The sequence below is a fragment of the Fusarium phalaenopsidis genome (genome assembly GCF_050370095.1).
Source record: "Fusarium phalaenopsidis strain FUZ10S chromosome Unknown contig_32278, whole genome shotgun sequence".
NCBI lineage: Eukaryota > Fungi > Ascomycota > Sordariomycetes > Hypocreales > Nectriaceae > Fusarium > Fusarium phalaenopsidis.
In genome coordinates this window covers 68,239-82,782 of record NW_028145417.1, presented here as the reverse complement: position 1 = coordinate 82,782, position 14,544 = coordinate 68,239, and the positions used below count along the sequence as shown (strand labels likewise).

Sequence of the window (14,544 nt, the reverse complement as noted above, 5' to 3'; positions counted from 1 at the left end):
AATGGGCTGATTCGCAGTTTCTCCGGTCGTCGGTGTCGGCCGTGTTGAGATGATGAGTTGCTAAAATGGACGGACCGGAGATGATGGGCGGGGGGTAGACAAATTGGGTCACGAGTCTGGGGCAAATCAACGCCATGGCCACCAGTTGTGGGCGCTTTTCCAAATTCGATTATGTCCGGTGGTACCCTACGCCATCGGATTTGACCAGACTTGGACATGCCAAGTGGCCATCAAGCAATCCAATGGATTTGAACATCAAGAGAAGATTGGGATTTATTATAGACATGCTCATTCCAGTTTGAATTGTCTGAACCATCATCTTCTTTCGCAAACCAGCAGCCATGGCACCCTACATCAACACCCCCCAGTCTGGCATTGACACCAAGACCGACATCACCAACCTCAAGGACAAGGTTGGCATTGCCGGGGTCAAGCTTGAGGTCAATGAAAAGCCCCCTGTCGCCGATGATTACATGTACGACTTTAAGTACAACCATGCGCTCCCCACTACCGATGTCCTCGGCATCGACATCCCCGCCGATGCCGATCCGCAGAAGGAAGCCCAAGGCATTGTTAACACCCTTTCCAATGTCTTGGCCAAGGGTGATGCTCAAGGCTTTGCCGACTTGTTCTTGGACTATGGTATGTCGTGAGACCACGATAACATGATCACTGACTAACTTGGTTTTGTAGGTGTTTGGCGAGACAAGCTTTCCTTCACTTGGGATTACCGCACCTTCAACTTTAAGCCCGCCATCCTCAAGGCCGCCACCGACCTTTTCCCTACAACTAAAGCAACCAACTTCAAGTTCCTTGCGCCTGCCCCCAAGATCGACCGACCGTACCCCGATTACGCACAGTTGCAGTTTATCGTCTCCTTCGAGACCGAGGTTGTCAATGCTTCGGCTGTTGCCAACGCCGTTCTGACAAAGGATGGCTGGAAGCTCTACACCTTGCACACCGTTGCGGAGAAGCTCAAGCAATTCCCCGAGATTCCTCCCGCTGATGGACACATGACTGGAGCCACCAGCTGGGAGAATCAGAGGGCTCAGGATGTCGACTCCGTCGAGCCTGAAGTGTTGATCATTGGAGGTGGTCAGAAGTATGTACCCCCATTACGCAAGCCCATTCTACATCACTAACGCTTGCTCAGTGGACTGGCTTTGGCTGCTCGACTCAACGCCTTGGGGATGAAGAACCTCATTATTGACCACGCCGAAGAGATTGGCGATGTCTGGAAGAAGCGCTACGAATACCTGTCTCTTCACTTTCCTCACTGGGCTGACGACTTGCCCTACTTCCCCTATCCCAAGCACTGGCCCACCTACACCCCTTCTCAGAAGCAGGGCATCTATATGCAGTGGTATGCTTCGGCTCTGGAACTCAACGTCTGGACCAAGTCATCGGTCGCCAAGGCAGAGCAGGATGAACAGGGCAACTGGACTGTTGTGATCGACAAGGAGGGCAAAGAGGCTCGCACACTGCATCCCAAACAGGTCGTCATGGCCACCTCGCTCTGTGGAACTCCCATGCTTCCTGCTGTCCCTGGTATGTCTGACTTCAATGGCACTATCCGACACTCGACTGCCCACGACAGCTCTCGCGATTTCGTCGGCAAGAAGGTCTGCGTCGTTGGAACCTCCTCTTCGGGCTTTGACACCGCCTATGATTGCGCTCGACGGGGTATCGACGTCACTCTCCTTCAGCGGTCCCCCACTTACATCATGTCGTTGACTCATTCTGTCCCACGTATCATTGGCAACTATGGCCCTGACGCTGAGCAAAACCGCCCTGATCTAGAGGAACAGGATCGTCTGTTCTTTGCCACACCCACTGGTCCAGGAGAGGAGTTTTCTAGGCGCAACGCAAAGATTCTTGAAGACCTTGACCGTCCCCTGCTCGATGCTTTGCATGCTCGTGGCTTGCGCACATGGCGTGGCCAACGCAATACTGGCAATTCCACCCTGGGCCAGACTCGAAACGGTGGTTTCTACTTCGATGCTGGCGCATGCGAGCATATCATCAACGGCAACATCAAGGTTGAGCCTGGATACATCGAGCGCTTCACTGAGAACAAGGTTGTCCTGAGCGGCGGACGTGAGCGCGACTTTGACCTGGTCGTCTTTGCAACTGGCTTCACCAACACAATTGACTCCGTCCGTTCCACGCTGGGCGATAAGATTGCTGATCAAGTCACCCCTATCTGGGGTATTGACGATGAGGGCGAGTTCAAGACCGCGTACAGGGAGACAGGCGTGCCTAATCTCTGGATCTTTGTTGGCTACCTTCCCTACACTCGATTCCATTCCAAGTTGCTTGCGATGCGGTTGAAGGCTCTGAAGGAAGGCATTCCTCAAGCTCCTTATACTGCATAGATATGCTTGGCTCCATGGTTCTGAGTATCTAGTCAAAAGCGATAATGATGAGAAGACGCTAGCTATCTAACATATTGTGATTACGAACTTGCATATATCTTGCCTTGTCTCAAGTGGACTTTGTTTGGTTCCCTACCCTCAGATACTCCTAACCGCTGATGACTGCTCTTGAGCGATCTTCTGGCTCAGTTAACCCATCAAGGGGCCGGGCTTCAACTATAATAAAGAACACAATGTCAACACATCATAACTCCTCTTGAGTGATCATCAGGCATAGCATTGCGGAAGTGTTCTATGCAGTTATTTATAACTTTATGATAGCTGGAATTAATGAGATTTCCTGATACCCGTTCCAAAAGATGTTTCAATCTTACTTAATAATTACACTTACCGTGACCACCTTCACGTGAGAACAGCATATCTTGTCTCAAGATGGGTGAATGAAAGCCACATACATCACAAAGTTCAATCAAATATTAAATTATAGTTACAGATGATATCGCATTTCACAAAAGCACGGTAAATGAGTTGAAGCATAGGTAGTCAATTCTCCTTTTATGTTCCTATTGCTACGTCTCCACGCCCAGTTCATTCTGGCTTCGCAGGGCCATACCAGTCAGCGAAGCCCAGGTCGAAACCCCAGAGAGGAGTGTTAATACGCTTGGCCTTGCCTTTACTGGCCAAGCTGTCAAGTGCAGCCAAGTCCTCCTCCGACAGTGAGATGACCTCCTTGTTAGAGGAGATGCGCTTCTCCGTTACCGACTTGGGAAGAACCACAACACCCTTATTGACATGGTAGCTGATGAGAATTGTGGCAGCTGATACACCGTTCTTGTCTGCAATCTTTTGGATTTCGTCATCCGACATGATAGGTGCACCTACAAGGTTCAATCCATTAGTCTCGATCAACAATGTTCCATCACTCGTGTCATCAATTGCGCCACAAAATTAGGGGACTCACCAGTGGAGCCAAGAGGAGAGTAAGCCTCAAGAAGGATGCTCAGCTTCTCGCAATACTCTCGGAGTTCGTGCTGAGGGAGAAAGGGGTGTAGCTCAACCTGGTTTACGGCTGGGACGACCTTCCACGTCTTGCGAAGCTCCTCAAGATAAGGAATGGACCAGTTGGCAACACCGATGGCCTTGACCTTGCCGGACTTGTAGACTTCTTCCATTTGGCGCCAGGTCTCGCTCTGGTCCCAGGATCGATCAACTGATCGAGTGCCATCGGGGTTCACGGGGAGGAGGCCGCTTGTCTCGTTCTATAGATATCGATGCGATTAGAGCCTCTATAGCTTAAAAGCCGGAAGATAATGTGCTTACAGGAACCAGTCGAACAGGCCAGTGGATGAGCTGGTGAGCAAGTTGTTAGCCTGGTTTGGAGCAATCTGTCGGTCTCCAGGAACAATCAGACTTACGTAGAGATCGAGGTAGTCCACACCCAGAGCATCAAGGGATTTTTGTAGTCCCTCAGCAACGTTGGGCTGGTGGGTGTTCCAAAGCTTGCTGGTAAGGAAGATCTCCTCACGTGGCACTCCACTATCCTTGATGCCCTGGCCGACTTCGTTCTCGTTGCCGTAGATACTGTATCATGTCAACTTGAGTGAACTCGATTGGGCTGGCCGTTAAAGTAAATTTGAACGTACAGTGCTGCGTCGATATGACGGTACCCATCCTTGAGGGCGTAAGCCACAGCTTTACGAACCTCACCAGGCTTCGATTGCCATGTTCCTATCAACGCGCGCGTAATGTTAGGCACTGAATGAAGTACATAATTGTTGAGACACGCGTGAACTCTCACATACCGAGACCAACAGCGGGGATCTTGGCGCCCGTGTTGAGCGTGAAATGAGTGGAAGGGGCCATTATACTGGGTGTGGTTGTTGTTTCTCTGCCGTGGTCAACCGAAGCTGGAAAAAGAGCCAATATGAAAGATGTGGAAGTCTCGACCTTGATTGTTTCGTCAAAGAGGTTGTCGTTTTAGGTAAAAACGACAAGGGTGATCCCAAATGTCGGACACATGTCATCGGGCATGCGTCGGGTGAACAGGTGGACCGGATCGGACATCTGCTCTCTTGTCGGCCGATTTCTGGGACCCAAGAATTATGTCCGATGTGGGTATTGGGGCCCGCATTGCCTCAGTGACAGAATTGTCATTTGGTGAGTGGGTTTAGACACTGGTGAAGTCCGGTAGGGGACGGTGTGTGATATTCATGACATTCAGTTTGCCAACAAGAAGCATGAATATGATTGACTCCGGGCCACTTTCACATCTCTTTTGCTGCTGCTTCGGTCAGTTCAGCTTTGACACGCACCACTCCTTACCCTAGACTCCGACCAACATCACTTAGCTCCGTTCTCCGTCAGCGAACCGCTTTGTTCACCATGAAGCCCATGCTTCTGCTCTCGGGCGACAGGGCCAACTTTACCACGGTTGCCGTTGACTTTGAGAAGGGCGAGCTGAAGGTTCTCGCCAATTATCCAGCACCGTACAATGTTTCCTGGGCAGAACCCGTATCCTCACACGGAAACATTAATCGTTTGGTCGGGCTGTCAGAAGGCGAAGAATCTGGCCTCTTGTTCACTTTCGAAGTCGACCATGCACAAGAAACTTGCCGCATTACGAGTCAACAGCCGACCCTAGGTGCACCTGCACACAGTAAGCGAACTCGAGTCTGCTGCGTTTGACCAGCCATGCTCATTCTTTAGTTATCACGCTGCAGGACAAGTCCGCCCTGGCGATAGGCACTGTGAGTAATGACTGGAGTTCATTTCTTTTGCATTTCACGCTTATACTCTATAGTATCTTGGAGGATCTGCTGCTCTCTATCCCATATCCATCACCGAAAGCGACGGACTTAGGCTTAAGGATGTATCTCGAACGGAGCTCCTCCTAGACTTTCCCTATAGAGCGGCTGGGCACGGCCCTAACAAAGGTCGCCAACAGCAATGTCATTTACATCAAGTGCTTGAAGACAAGAGAGGACTGCTGTATGCACCTGATTTAGGTGCTGATCGCGTATGGATTTTGGCTCGGAACAACCTGGAACTGGAAGTATGCGGCTGGCTCCAATGCCCCCCTGGAACGGGTGCTCGACACGCTGTTTTCACACCTGATGGTACGTCAACAGATTCTCTTCTATTTGACTTACCACAGGATACAGCCAACTAACGTCTGACAGAGAAAATCATGTATGTCCTTGGCGAACTCTCACATAACGTTGTTGCCTTTGATTTGTCGAACTGCCCTGCCAATGACGTCCAGCCTATCGACGGCTTTTCGGTTAACATCATCCCACCGACTGTTCACCGCGATCACCAATTCATGATGGACTCGGCCGAACTCTCTCCCCACCCCAAGATCCCAAACGTCTTGTATGCCAGCAACAGATGGGAAAGACATATCGCAAACCGCGAACCGCATCTGAAAAACGTCCCCACAGAACTGCCGCAAGGTGATACGATTGTCATCATTCTTCTCTCGGACGATGGCAAAAGAGTCCAAGAGACCAAACACGTACGGACCAATCTCGATACGATCCGCGGGTTCCGGCTTAGTGATGATGGGAATTACGTTGTAGTAGCGGGACAAGAGGGAGGTGGGATTGAGATGTACCGTATCGGAGGCTTACAAGGCGACGAATGGACTCTTACAGCCAGTCTGAGGGAGGGGCTAGACAGCGGTATCAAGCACGTAGTGTGGATTTAATTAAGATTCATTAATCCATCACTGGAACATACATGATCTACGCCTACCTCATTTTGACTGATTATCATGGTTTTGAGTCAACCCCCCTTTGCCCTCTACTTTGTAGGATTGCGCCAAGTGACAAAATGCCTGCTGGACTTGACTAGCTCCGAAAAGCCTGCCGAACTCTTTCGACGCCTGGTTGTATTGGCTTTGATGTTGGTGTTGTGAGCGCAAAAGGACGCAAAATGTTTCTTACGTAGGTAGAAGGGAATAAGGATGTTGAATGGCCGCATGACCGAAGAATGGCCAACAGGATTCAACCCCCTGCCATTCGAACCATGCCCAGCGGCTCTTGGTTACTCACGCCACATCTTCCATGTGACCACCTAGAGACTACTTTCTCGACAGAAAACACATCTAGGGTTGGAATATTCAAGCTAGCTACACTACTCGTACAAAAGGGTTTGGTATCCTTCTCACTTGGCCAGCTGAGGCACTTGTCTTATTTGCACGTTGTAATGAGCACACCCCGAAAAGGTCCTCCGTACATCAACAACTCTAGTGAGCCCGTGATTCCAACTCGCCTTCCTCATCCTCGAGTCTATCGCCAAAAGCACCAGCAATCTGCTCCAGACTCTTGCCCGCAGTCTCGGGAACGAGGAAGAAAGAAAAGACAGAAGCCGCAAAACAAAAGCAGCCAAAGAAAAGGTAAGTACCCCAACCAAGCTTGATCTGCATCTCGGGGACGACCACGCCAATGATAAAATTTGCAAGCCACACCATAGCAGTGGCAGCTCCGACACCCTTTGCTCGCTTGGAGCTAGGGAAAACTTCTGCAGGCAGAGTCCACGCCAGAGGTCCATAAGACGAAGCGTAAGCGAGAACGTAGATATCTAGATGATCAGTAAAGAGTAAAAACGATGTGTGAGATGTACTTACAGATGAGAGCTACGCCAAACCAGCCCATGCCCGGGTGGTCGACCCACTTGTTGTTGTACTTGTTGACGATGCCGGCCATGATGATGTGCGGGATACCCATCGCGATGCCTCCAAAAATGGCAAGCTTGCGTCGGCCAACCTTGTCAAGGAACAGAAAAGTTGGAATACCCGCCACAAACTGGCAAATATTGACCATACCGCTCAGGATGAGAGACATTTCGTAATCCTGCCCGAGCGCAGCGAAGAAGATGGGTGCGTAGTATACAAAAGCGTTGATACCTATGCACAAGTTAGCCAAAGGACAAAAGAGAGACTCCAGAGCGGTTCATAATTACCAGAAAACTGTTGGAAGAACGGAATCGCAAGCGCAACAGTCGTGCGTCGAATGTACTTGGGTTTGAAGAGATCACCCCACTGCTGGAACTCCAGCAAGACAGGGTTAGTCCCGGCACCATGCTCACGCTCCAGCAGGAGTTCCTGTATTTCAACCTCGCGGATAATACCCTTCCATTCTTGTTGAATACGAGCATCGGTTCCAGGGAGACGACGAAGCTTGGAAAGGGAATCCAAGGCGTCCTGGTTGCGGTGACGCATGGCCAGCCATCTCGGGGAAAAGGGGAAGAACTGAATGCCAATGCCAACCGCGAGGGCTGGGGCCATCTGCAGAAGGAAAGGCAACCTGAAAGCCCAGTCACCCGAAATATCACGGCTGCCGTATGTAATCCAATAGGCAATGATAGCCCCAATGACGATCGAGATGGCTTCGAGTACAAGGAGAGAGCCTCTCAGGTTGGGAGGTGCAATCTCAGAGATATACAAAGGTGCTCCCATGGCGAGTGTGCCAACGCCAACGCCCCCAATAGTACGTCCGGCCACAAGGGTGCCATAGTTGTGTGCAGCCGTCTGGATGATAGCACCGACACAGAAGAATGCCGTAGCTACAGCAAGACCCAGTTTGCGGGAGTATCGATCGGCAAGAATAGGGAAGAACAGACAGCCAACGAATGCCCCAAATTCCAACATCCCCGTCATAAAACCAGTGTTGAATCCGTATCGAGAGTGGCCTGGGGCGATTTCGGGGAAGGTTTGTTGGAATTGAGGCATCGTGAGGATAATGGAGATGACCCCCTGATCGTACCCAAAGGAGAAGCCACCAAAGGAGGCGAGAAGGGCAGCGCCAAAAACGTAGGGAGATCGAATGATCCCAGCTATTCCGTTGTTGTCATAGCTGATTTGGGCGTTGGAGAAGCCATCTTCGACGTGTTCGGGAGTATCGGACGTAGTTGTTTTGCCATTGCTGTCATCAATGCCAGCTTGGTTGAGACTCTTGTCATCCGACATGGTGACCACTGTCAAACAGACTAGAAATATATGAGGACGGCAACAGAAGTGCGTTCGAAGAAGAGGCCTTGATGGAGGTCAATGAGAATGATGGCAAGAAAAGCAAGTAGATAATAGGGGGTTTGAGCCAGACTTATCTACGCACTCAGATTGATAAATCGCGTGAGCATGGCCCCCCCACGGGGAATGCTGTCGAATCTTGTTGTTTGACTAATTAGTCCCCCATGGGGTTGTTCGGCAAGGCTGGGGAAATTGGAGTACGTCGTACAGAGGCGACAGATCGGATATAAACAAGCGGATCCGCTAACAGATCGGCTTTATGACGAGTCAGAGCGTCGGACATAATGTAGGTACTCCCTGACGAACTGGTTAGCCCTCATGTGACGTGCGCCTGCATTGGCGGAGAACCATTTTCGAACCATGGACCAGAGACCGTTCGCTCTCGCTTGCTCGAGCTGATCAATGGGCCAATGGCAGACCGAGACAGCACCCCAACTCAGACCGGTCCGGGTCACTCAATCCGACAAGCGGCTCTGGTCCATCGGTCTGATGCCCTAGAGTTGCCGGTCGGCCGGTCTGCGGGTTGGACATGGTCTGTTAGTCGGTCTAACAAAGGACCACCTTGGGAGCCCGCACCGCCACATGTCTTCTGGGATCATTGGTAATTCCCTTGACACAAAGGGCCTTGATTAAGATCTAGGCCAGCAGTGTGCCATGAATCATGAGATGATCGATGATCTCAGCCTCAGACTATGTAATAGGTGTTCTTGGAGAGCTGTCCGGAAACCATCGACATTCTATTAACCATCTGAGTGTTTTGGATGGCTCTGATGACATTCACATCTCGCTCCAGCCCATCCGATTCAGAATTACGGAATCCCTTCATCACAGCTTGGTTGGCATATCGCTTGTTACATAGTTGGACAAAGGGACTGCTTAATGAGTCAATTATTGGCGCCCCCATAGACTCGACTCTAGGAAACAATTGTGGTATTATGCCTATCACTGAGCTACTAGGTCATCAGAGAGTATTGAATGAATGCCTTGTTCGCCTTTGACCTTTTAACCTCTCCTTGACATGCCATACTCCTGTTCCGTGGAACTCAATTCTTCAGTCCATATTTCCAGCAGCAATTACTCCCTGGATGACCACTGGCTTCTCGGTGCTAAAGTTTTTGAGATCGCCCATGATCTCGGCGCCCGCCTCCTGCATTGCCTTGCCGAGACTTTGCGGGTTATCCCAAGTCATGATGGTCTGTAGTGCATAGCCGGTGTCGGGGCTGAGCTTGACGACCGACCATTTTGTCAAGCCGTACTTGGACCATGCGTCTCGGGCAAGCGGTATGTGTTTGTTGAGGCAGTAGTCGACGTCAAATGCGGTAGCTAGAGACACTCAGTCAAATTCTCCTTGTGTGTATGTGGGTGAAGGTTGGAGAGTCTCAAAAGCACTGAGCTTCTCGGTGACTGGGTAATGTGAGACGTACCACCAGCGGGCAGACACTGCATCATGCCGCGAAGGATCAAGGCGGCCCTAGAGGAACACCTCGAGGCCACGGGTCAGTTCGACTGCTTGCACGAATACATGTTCTTTGACGATACAGCAAGTACTGGAAGCGAGCAGACACGGAATGATAGCGCCAGTGGTGAGGAGCTGGTTCGCCGCGCTTTGTGCATCGCCGCCCGGTCCAGCGACTGCTCCCGCATGCTCAGCGACGAGTCGGCCTGGAACAACCTTGTGCACTCCTCGCTACTCGACATGCTTGTGTATGATATGCGGGATGGCCTGGGCTAGGATATTTTGGAGTTTCTGTCTTGGTAGGTCGCAGTTGTGCCTCCTGTATCGTAGCAGCTGACCCTGACCTAGACGTCTTACAGCACGACGACCAACATCGACCCAGCGTATCAGCGCTTTCCCGGCGCCGCTAGCCGTGTTGACTACGTCCTCCAGCTGCTGCCCGAGCGCGATCCGACAACCAACAGATCACATGAGGCGCTGGCCCCGGATATGGCGCCGTGCTTCAACTAGACGGTGGACCGGCTGCTGCAGCAGTACCCGCTGGCCGTAAGCATCGAGACTAAGCGCTACGGTGGCAACACGGCTAAGGGGGAGCAGCAGCTGGGCATCTTGCACGCAGCACATTGGGAGTTTCTTGCGTCACGGGCCGGCGCTAAGCCTCCCTCAGGGCGTTCACTGAGCTAGGCATGTTGAAGGTGCGTCTGAACAGATCACCTTCTGCTTTCATTCCCTACATAATCGACAGAGACACATCGTGCTTCTGCATAATCAGCTGCAACCCATAAGGTCCGTATGTCTCCGTATCATCAGCCCACATCAACTCCAAGACCCTGCGTACAGCCGATAGATGTCGCATTTTGTATCGTGACCGGGTCAGAGACTCGGCAAGTCTGCGGCGATACTCCTCATCCATCAAACAAGACCCTGCGATGACCAGAGCCCAGACCGTGTGAGAGGCATATGGCGAGTCCTCCAGGACCGCAGCTGTATCGACGACGGTCTTTGCGATTTCTTCGATGAAGTCTAGGGTCTCGGGAGTAGGCGGTGCTGAGCCGCATATTGATGTGGATAGGTAGATGCGGAGGCCGTTGCGGATAACTTCGGCAGCCATGCTCCGCTGATTTGAGTCCAGGGTGCCATGGGCATCTTCAAGGGTTGTTGAGGTTGACCCAGGTAATGATTCCATACTCCAAGATTCAATAAGGCGACTCAACTCATTGTATAAGACCTGGAACTCGGGAGAGGGGCTCGTCATCTCCAAGGCTTCTTCGATCAGGCGACGGAGGTACAGGTTTTGCACGTGGGGAATGAGCTCGAAGAGTCCATGAGCGCCACCAAAGATGGACCCAAAGCAAGAGGACTGTCTCAGAGCTTGCAGTGACTCCTCGTAAGGCAGCAAATCATTCTCTCCGGAAGTTGGCGTGATGCTGTTGCAGCAGACAAGAAATGTGTACCCTTCATACACAAAGCTCAAGAAATCGTCCAATTCGTCTAGCGGTATTGAAGGGTTGTATCCTCTCTCAAGCAGGCGGAGGAATAGTTGTCGGATGGCGCGGAGATGTAGTAACAGTGTAGCCGTGGGGGCGTTCGTCAGAACCTAAGATCAACCGTTCAGCTTCTGGTCGCTTCGCATCTGCGAATTGACCTACCTCGTACTGGCACAAGAAAGCCAGAATCAGCGTTAACCGTTGAATGGAACGCCTTTCGTCGACTTGGCCGCTGGCAATCATCTCTTGAACTCCCCTTATCGTGTGTAGATAGTGTCGGCTCGTTGCAGTTTCCACACTAGCCGCGTTTTGCAGTTTATACGCTAGGTGTGCGCCGCTCACAGCCAGCACCGAATGCATGAGAAGGGTATCATTCTGTGCTAGAGGAAGAACATAAACAATGAAGGGGTTCTGTGCGGGGGTCCCTGCTGGAAGGAGCACCGCTGTCTCGGAGAGATAGTGTTGCAAAAACAGACTAGATTCTGTAGTCAGGGTGTATGCGGCATTCGCTTTGACGGCGGAGAGCTGTCGTAAAATCCCATCGGGAGAATCTCGTGTCAGTTCTCGACTAGGCGCCTCGAGGCTAAAGTCCGAGCCAACCTCTCGCGGCCAGATACAGTTCAGGCCACCGCGCAGACAGTCCGCACAGCACGGCTTGGCCTCGTTGCACTTCTTCTTTCTGGTGCGGCATGTAAGGCATCCGGTCTTTGTGCGGGCATGCCGGAGCCTGAATGCGGTCGGGTACCGGGCAGTTGGGCGTAGGGGTGGGAGTGGTCCCCCGGTGGAAGCGACAGAGCTCGCAGCCATGGTGACGGCGCCAAGATAGCGGGCGTTCAAGGTCGAGTTCGGCAAGATACTGCTTGGATATCGTCAAAGAAATCGCCTGATTTGTGGCAACTGAGATAAAAAAAGACCCCCGACTGGGCTTGTTGAGGAGGGTCCCATCCGAGGTCGACGGTTTCTCCGGCCGTTGTTCACTTGCAACCATCTCTGAGGTAAATCTCTTATCTTATCTAGCCGCGATGGTGGGGGGAATATGACGCCAACGTATCATCATTCGTCACAATATTTAACGTTGTGGGACTGGGCTAGGTTTCTTGGCTTTTCGAATTGCGGATTCCGCGGACGGCTTGGGGCGAATCGTGACTGTTGATCGTCCATCGGCAAGATAGCGGCTCGATAAGAATAGCTTCGGGGAGATCGATGACAGTTGCTGCAACTTACCAAGTTGAACTCGGTTGCTGGCGAAGGAGTATATAAGGGCCAAATCATCTCTGTCAATCAGGCTAAATCCATTAAGAAATTCAACAATCATCTTTCACAGAACTCAGTGGCATCATGGCATCGAATTCTCAACCCTTCCAAGTCATCATCGTCGGTGCTGGACTGAGCGGCCTTCGAGCTGCAAGAGAAGTCCACAATGCTGGCCTATCATACATCGTCCTCGAAGCCATGGACCACGTCGGCGGCAAGACGCTGTCCGTGAAAGCATCTTCCAATGGCAAGGGCGTTGTTGATATGGGCGCAGCCTGGCTCAACGATACGAGCCAGTCCGCGATCTACGGCCTGGCCAAGGAGTTTGGATTCGACCTCGTTGAGCAGCGCGTAGGAGGAGTCAGCCTGTATCAGGACCACGAGGGAGAAGTTCATACCATTCCGTTTGGCATGCCAGCAAAGGCAAGTTCCTCGCCCCTTGTGCTAGGCACCAACTAACACCATCTAGATGGAACCGGATCAACTTGAACAAGCCGAACAGCTTCTAGCTATGATTGGAGAGTACGCTGAGAAGTGCGACCTCGAGAATCCTTCTGAGGGGCCTGACGCCAAACATCTCGATTCAATCACGGTCAGGGATTTTGCCGATCAGTTCAACGACGCAGGAGCGTCCATGCTCATCAACGCCATCACTCGAAGTCTCCTAGGAGTGGAGAGTCACGAGCTCAGCGCGCTCTTTTTCTTGGATATCTTGAAGCGCGGTACCGGATTGCAGAATGTCTTGTCTGACCACAAAGAAGGAGGACAGTATCTGCGGAACCGACAAGGCAAGTGATACCTTGCTCTGGCCACCTTATCTCATGCTAACTCTGGCTAATAGGCAACCAAGCCTTCTGCCATCGACTTGTGGAAGGACTCAACCCCGGCAGCGTCAAGGTCTCCGCAGCTGTGTGGAGCATCACTCAGAAAGATGGTGGCTGTGTCGTCGAAACAAGCGACGGCACCTCCTATAGGGCAGAAAAGGTCATCGTCTCAGTGCCCACGCCGCTCTATCCGCTGATTCGCTTCGACCCTGGCCTTCCATCTTCCAAGAAAGCCCTCAGCGAGTCCACCGAGGGGGGCTACTACTCAAAGACAGTCCTGGTATTTGACGAACCCTGGTGGCATGCGCCCAACCTTTCCGGCGAGTACAGCTCCGCCGACGGCCCTATCGCGTTCACCCGTGATACCTGCTCTCCCGGAGACGACCAGTACAGTATCACCTGCTTCCACGCCGGAGACACAGGTCGCAAATGGTCAAAGCTGTCAGCGGACGAGAGGAAACAGGCTGTCCTCCGCGACTTCCGTGCCGCCTTCGGCAAAGTCGTCGGCAATGTCCCTGATCCGATCAGCGTCATCGAGAAGGAGTGGACCAAGGATGAGTGGGCGCGAGGAGCTCCCGGTCCGGTCATGCGGCCTGGGGTTTTGGCCGGTGAAGCGGGCAAGTCTATCTCTGAGCCGTTTGGAAACATTCACTTCGTTGGGACTGAGACGTCGCCGATATGGAGGGGCTATATGGATGGTGCTGTGAGGTCGGGGGTTCGAGGAGGCAAGGAGGTTATTGCGGCTTTGGGTAAGCAGGCGAAGTAAGATGTTCTTGAGCCTTGGTTCGAGTTGGATGAAGGAGAAAGGTAAGATTTATTTGTTTTTCTTATCAAAAAAGGAAGATATAAGATTGGCTTTACTTCTGTGCCCTCACGCCTCTCACCCCTAGCCGATTGCATGTAGCTATTTCTACGCCACCTTGATTGAAAGTTGATTTTATGTTCTATTATTGAACTTATGTCTGATTAAGATGCCAGGCCACTGTCCTACTAAGACTATTATGTCGACTTATTGGCAACCCGTGTTTCATCTTCAAGAAGCACCACTCGTGGACGAGAGAGAAACCACGTCTTGGAGAATGCACATAGCAAGAGAGAAAGATAGATTTCGTAGTCTATA

The 14,544-nt window shown here is 51.7% G+C and overlaps 6 protein-coding genes across 6 annotated transcripts; 4 read left to right on the top strand and 2 right to left on the bottom strand.

The window, feature by feature from the left end:
• Positions 1 to 341: 341 nt before the first annotated feature.
• LRP88_00623 (flavin-containing monooxygenase) lies at positions 342 to 2,375 on the top strand (the record flags this gene model as incomplete). Its single annotated transcript, XM_083237330.1, has 3 exons — positions 342 to 642; positions 694 to 1,102; positions 1,154 to 2,375. The coding sequence occupies 3 exons, from the start codon at positions 342 to 344 to the stop codon at positions 2,373 to 2,375; spliced, it is 1,932 nt and encodes a 643-aa protein (XP_083105835.1).
• Positions 2,376 to 2,963: 588 nt separating this feature from the next.
• On the bottom strand, positions 2,964 to 4,238 carry LRP88_00622 (uncharacterized protein; the record flags this gene model as incomplete). The annotated part of the gene is made up of 6 exons (XM_083237329.1): positions 2,964 to 3,253; positions 3,337 to 3,634; positions 3,696 to 3,725; positions 3,791 to 3,956; positions 4,019 to 4,103; positions 4,178 to 4,238. 6 exons carry the CDS (start codon positions 4,236 to 4,238, stop codon positions 2,964 to 2,966), a joined length of 930 nt encoding a protein of 309 aa, XP_083105834.1.
• A 519-nt stretch (positions 4,239 to 4,757) lies between these two features.
• Positions 4,758 to 5,831, top strand: LRP88_00621 (uncharacterized protein; the record flags this gene model as incomplete). The annotated part of the gene is made up of 5 exons (XM_083237328.1): positions 4,758 to 5,031; positions 5,082 to 5,122; positions 5,381 to 5,491; positions 5,557 to 5,747; positions 5,816 to 5,831. The coding sequence occupies 5 exons, from the start codon at positions 4,758 to 4,760 to the stop codon at positions 5,829 to 5,831; spliced, it is 633 nt and encodes a 210-aa protein (XP_083105833.1).
• A 4,019-nt stretch (positions 5,832 to 9,850) lies between these two features.
• On the top strand, positions 9,851 to 10,369 carry LRP88_00620 (uncharacterized protein; the record flags this gene model as incomplete). Its single annotated transcript, XM_083237327.1, has 2 exons — positions 9,851 to 10,078; positions 10,208 to 10,369. 2 exons carry the CDS (start codon positions 9,851 to 9,853, stop codon positions 10,367 to 10,369), a joined length of 390 nt encoding a protein of 129 aa, XP_083105832.1.
• Positions 10,370 to 10,589: 220 nt separating this feature from the next.
• On the bottom strand, positions 10,590 to 12,153 carry LRP88_00619 (Zn(II)2Cys6 transcription factor; the record flags this gene model as incomplete). The annotated part of the gene is made up of 2 exons (XM_083237326.1): positions 10,590 to 11,456; positions 11,509 to 12,153. 2 exons carry the CDS (start codon positions 12,151 to 12,153, stop codon positions 10,590 to 10,592), a joined length of 1,512 nt encoding a protein of 503 aa, XP_083105831.1.
• Positions 12,154 to 12,684: 531 nt separating this feature from the next.
• LRP88_00618 (flavin monoamine oxidase family protein) lies at positions 12,685 to 14,190 on the top strand (the record flags this gene model as incomplete). Its single annotated transcript, XM_083237325.1, has 3 exons — positions 12,685 to 12,990; positions 13,070 to 13,259; positions 13,442 to 14,190. The coding sequence occupies 3 exons, from the start codon at positions 12,685 to 12,687 to the stop codon at positions 14,188 to 14,190; spliced, it is 1,245 nt and encodes a 414-aa protein (XP_083105830.1).
• Between the last annotated feature and the right edge of the window lie 354 nt (positions 14,191 to 14,544).